At 48.5% G+C, this 3856-nt stretch overlaps 1 protein-coding gene across 1 annotated transcript in view; it reads right to left on the bottom strand.

Annotated features, from left to right (window-relative positions):
• DPH7 (diphthamide biosynthesis 7) overlaps positions 1–3856 on the bottom strand; it is a 10321-nt gene that overhangs the window by 4419 nt on the left and 2046 nt on the right. Inside the window, exons 2-5 of the mRNA XM_017740279.1 lie at positions 3622–3784; positions 3106–3193; positions 2288–2382; positions 583–749 (exon numbers count right to left, since the gene is read on the bottom strand). Of these exons, the coding sequence (XP_017595768.1) occupies positions 583–749; positions 2288–2382; positions 3106–3193; positions 3622–3784 (513 nt within the window). The remainder of the gene's footprint in view (positions 1–582; positions 750–2287; positions 2383–3105; positions 3194–3621; positions 3785–3856) is intronic.

The following is a 3856-nucleotide window of genomic DNA, read 5'->3' as shown; positions in this document are numbered from 1 at the left end:
TCACGTGGCGGCGTGTGCTCCAGGAGCGTTTGGACAGCTCTGCCAGGGATGCCCAGGGTGGGGCTGTTGGGGGGTCTGTGCAGAGGGGTTGGACTGATGATCTTGGTGGTCCTTTTCTGCTCAGGACAGTCTGTGATACAGAGCTGATGCTTTCCAGCCCTGGGATCTCATAGAATTTAACAGACACACCAAAAATCACATTGAGGCTCATATTGGCAATACCCATCACCACAGAGAACACATCTGTTATCAATACCCTCACTTTGGTAAGAAACAAACATTACAAGTCATAAAGACTGGATTCAAACAGCTCTGTGGCTCTTTGCATACTGCAAGGGAATATCATCTTTTTTTGCCAATAGCCACCCAAAGTACAGTTTTCAGGGTACAGCTTCTCCTAAGTAACTCCAACCATTTCCCACCATCAAGAAGCCTTTCACCCCTAAGCAGAGACCCCAGCTCCTTCAAGAGGTGATGCAAACAGCATACCCAACCCTGGGAAGTAAAATCCCAAGGAACACTTCCCTAAACAAGGGGCCCCCTCCCCAACAGCCCCAAAGGAGCTTCCCAGCCCATACAGACCTGAATACACAATATCAGTGTCCCAGTAATTAAAAGCAGCAATCCAGGCCTCAAATTGGTGAGCTTCCCACTGGTTCAGGACATGCACAGAAGGAGCAGATTCATCTATGGAGAAAAGATTCAGCTTCCCCTCTGAATCACTGCTGATCACTCTCAAAGGACATCCACTACAGCGGGGTACAGAGAAAACATCGGGAATTACTGCAACAATCAAGTATTTCGATTCAACTAAACACTGACAGACACTGGCAGCATGGTGGCAGGAATGACACATTCATACAATTCTTTTCAGCTTCAGCCCATTCCATCTTTAAATCACCTGCCCCAGTGATCCCTGCTCTCACAGGGAGCAACCACTCACACCCACGTCAGGGAAAGAACCACCCCTGGCTCTTGTCTTTCTCAGAGATGCAAAACTTGACTTCTTACATGCTTCACATTACATCAATAAACAAATTCCATGTGAAGAGGGATTTTTTTTTCCTCCAAGTCAGACTCACAATGCCCTTTCAGAGCCTCTTCCCTCTTCTGGAGTACAAAGAGATGTTTTATTTCCTTGCTATCACTGAAACCCAAAGCACTGGCTGATCCTGACCTTTCCTGCTCTCTTCCTGTGCCACAGCACAGTTAGTTTCTAGACACAATGACCTTGGAGCACTGGCAAATGTTTTGCAATTCCCAGTGCACAGATTTTCTGACATTCCCTGACATGAACTAGGTACCTTCTGTTTGGTTACCTGCAACTGCAGGCACTGCTTTGGTGGCCTGAGGCTTCTTTCCAGTTCTGATCAAATTATTCAGCCACACTGAATCTCCCAAATTCCCACATAAGAGATACAGGGCCACCCCCTTCCTGCAGAGATTTGAACGATGTACATTTGGCTTCTAGGAGACGTTACTGATCTCTCAAGTGACAACAATGACAGGCTTTAAAGGGGCTTTTCATCAGAGCAACAATATTGGGAAGGACAGAGACAAGAAGAAGGAATGTAAGAAGAAAGTCTAACTGGCAATTCTACTTACTCATTAAACAGCATGCACAGAAACAGCTTTAATTAGCAAATTTGCCCTACAGCATTAAGCAATGACTGCCTGACCCCCCTGGTTTCCAGGCTCACACCAAAGGCACCACTCTTCATCTGCACCTACAGAACACACTGACCCTCCTCTTTCAAGGTACAGCTAATTCAGGTTATTTCATGCAGCAATGCCATTTCTGAAATCTCATGTATGAGTGCTTGATAGAGGAAGGAGCTGCTTCCAAACCAATTCTCTCCTGTTTCTCACTAAGCCATGATTAAACTTCCTACATGTACTATTATTAGCAATTCTTAAGGAGAACTTCACACTAAAATTTCAGCTGTTCTAAGAGCAGAGTTGGAACCAGCAGCTCCATTTGCATCCCGTTCTGGTCTTTCCTTTTAACAAAGGCAGCAGAAGACACATCCCTGGCTCACCTGCTGCCATTCCCCAGAACACAACCTCACATTTGTTGTTTGTTTAGTCTCTGCTCCTGTTCCAGTGGCCACAGTGCTTGTGTTCCTGTTACCTCTGCTCTGGAAACAGCAACTTCTGGAGCAGGGCCAGAGAGACAGCTGGGATCAAGAAAGTCAAAACCACTAAAGACTCCTTCATCCAAGTCCTCAACTTCTCCTGAAAGTTGTCCCACACACACTGGCCCCCAGCCTCCATCTCCCACCCTCACCATTGCTCTCGTCCAGTGGACCAGTCCAAGGACAAGGCCAGTCGCTGCGCCCCGAGATCCACCCTGAAGCGTGGCTCCAACATGCAGCTGTTCTTCTACTGGAAACAAAAGGAATGGATTAAGACTGGGAAGACAGCAGGCGCATAACAACAGGTGCACTGCTCCCCACGGCAGTTTTCCAGAGACTCATGAGCAAATGAGGGTCCCACACCAAAGAAGCAGTGAAATGTCCCCCAGCACTACAATCGCCCAGTGCTGGCTGAGAGGCAGACGTGCACACACAAGATTCCAGCCTTCTGCTGCTCATCTCCCACCAAACCTCCCTTAAACTCTGCTTCCTCTTAGGGAGTGATGAAGTGCAGGAGAAGCGATGACCCAACTGCTGAATTCCCTTACAGACTGGCCTCTGCTTTCTTTGCTCTGTGAGAATGGCTCTGATCACTCTCTTCACTCACCACCAAAAGAAACCCCACTCCAAAAATCCTCCCTGCTTTCACCAGCTTTGCTCCTTCTGATGTTTCCCAGTTAGTCCATACTTGTTTCCAGGGATTGCTTCTGCCCCGCTCCTGCGTCTCCTTCCCCACTTTGCAGGTGGGCAGAGCCCAGCCCAACTCTCTGGTGCCACAAACAAGTTTATAGAATTTATGATAAACATTATCAGAAGAAAAAAGAAGCATTAAAAAAGCTAAGGATGCTGAGGAAGCCATGGAAACCACCCAGCTTTCCTGCAAGCCAATGCACACTGCTAGTAAATGTAGTGATGTATGAAACACGGGTTAAAACCAGCTTCAGCAGCAGCAAGCATTGCATCCACCAACCTCACTTCCAGTCAGGTGGCAAAATTCCACGGCGCCTGTGGAGTTTGCGATGCCAACCATGGGATGTTCTGCAACAGGAATGTGGCACCTACGAGATCAAGTTAAACAGATCTACGATGTCCATCTTTCTTGAAGAGAACAAAGCCATAACTTTCGTTCCAACATGCACAAGGAGAAGGTATGTGACCAAAAAAATCTCGCATTAAGAAAATCTAAGGCTCCTCAAGTTCCCACACACCTGCGAGGAGGGGATTCTGTACAGGGGAGATCTACTATATGTTATTATATAAATAAATGAGGTACAAAATCACGACCAGCCACTCACAAGTCAGCAGAAAGGGTAAAACAGAAACAAGGCAGTCTTTGCTCATTGGAACAAACCGGAAAGTATTTCCCTCCAAGAAGTCAGGAACTGTTCCATTAGTAACTGCTGCTGTTGCTGCCATGCCAAAAAAAGGATCCCCAGAGGAGCAGAGCCCGCTGCTGTGGCACCAAGCCTGGCCGGGCCGGCGTTACCATTTGATGTCCAGGATGGCGGCCGTGTCGATGCGCTGGATCTCGGTCAGCGGGATGTACGGCTGCTCCTCGTTGTAGTGGTACAGGTAGAGCCGCCCCGTCCGGTCACAGGCCCCACTGCTCCCTCGGGAATCGCTCTGCGGAAAACATGGGAAAGGGCAGGCTCAGCCGCGCTTCTGCTCCGCACCCGAGACCCTGCTGGGAGCGGGGCTGAGGCTCCCAACTGGGCAGTCCC

Source organism: Corvus brachyrhynchos, unplaced genomic scaffold (genome assembly GCF_000691975.1).
Source record: "Corvus brachyrhynchos isolate BGI_N302 unplaced genomic scaffold, ASM69197v1 scaffold305, whole genome shotgun sequence".
In the NCBI taxonomy this organism is placed as follows: domain Eukaryota; kingdom Metazoa; phylum Chordata; class Aves; order Passeriformes; family Corvidae; genus Corvus; species Corvus brachyrhynchos.
This window is presented reverse-complemented; position numbering and strand designations above follow the sequence as displayed.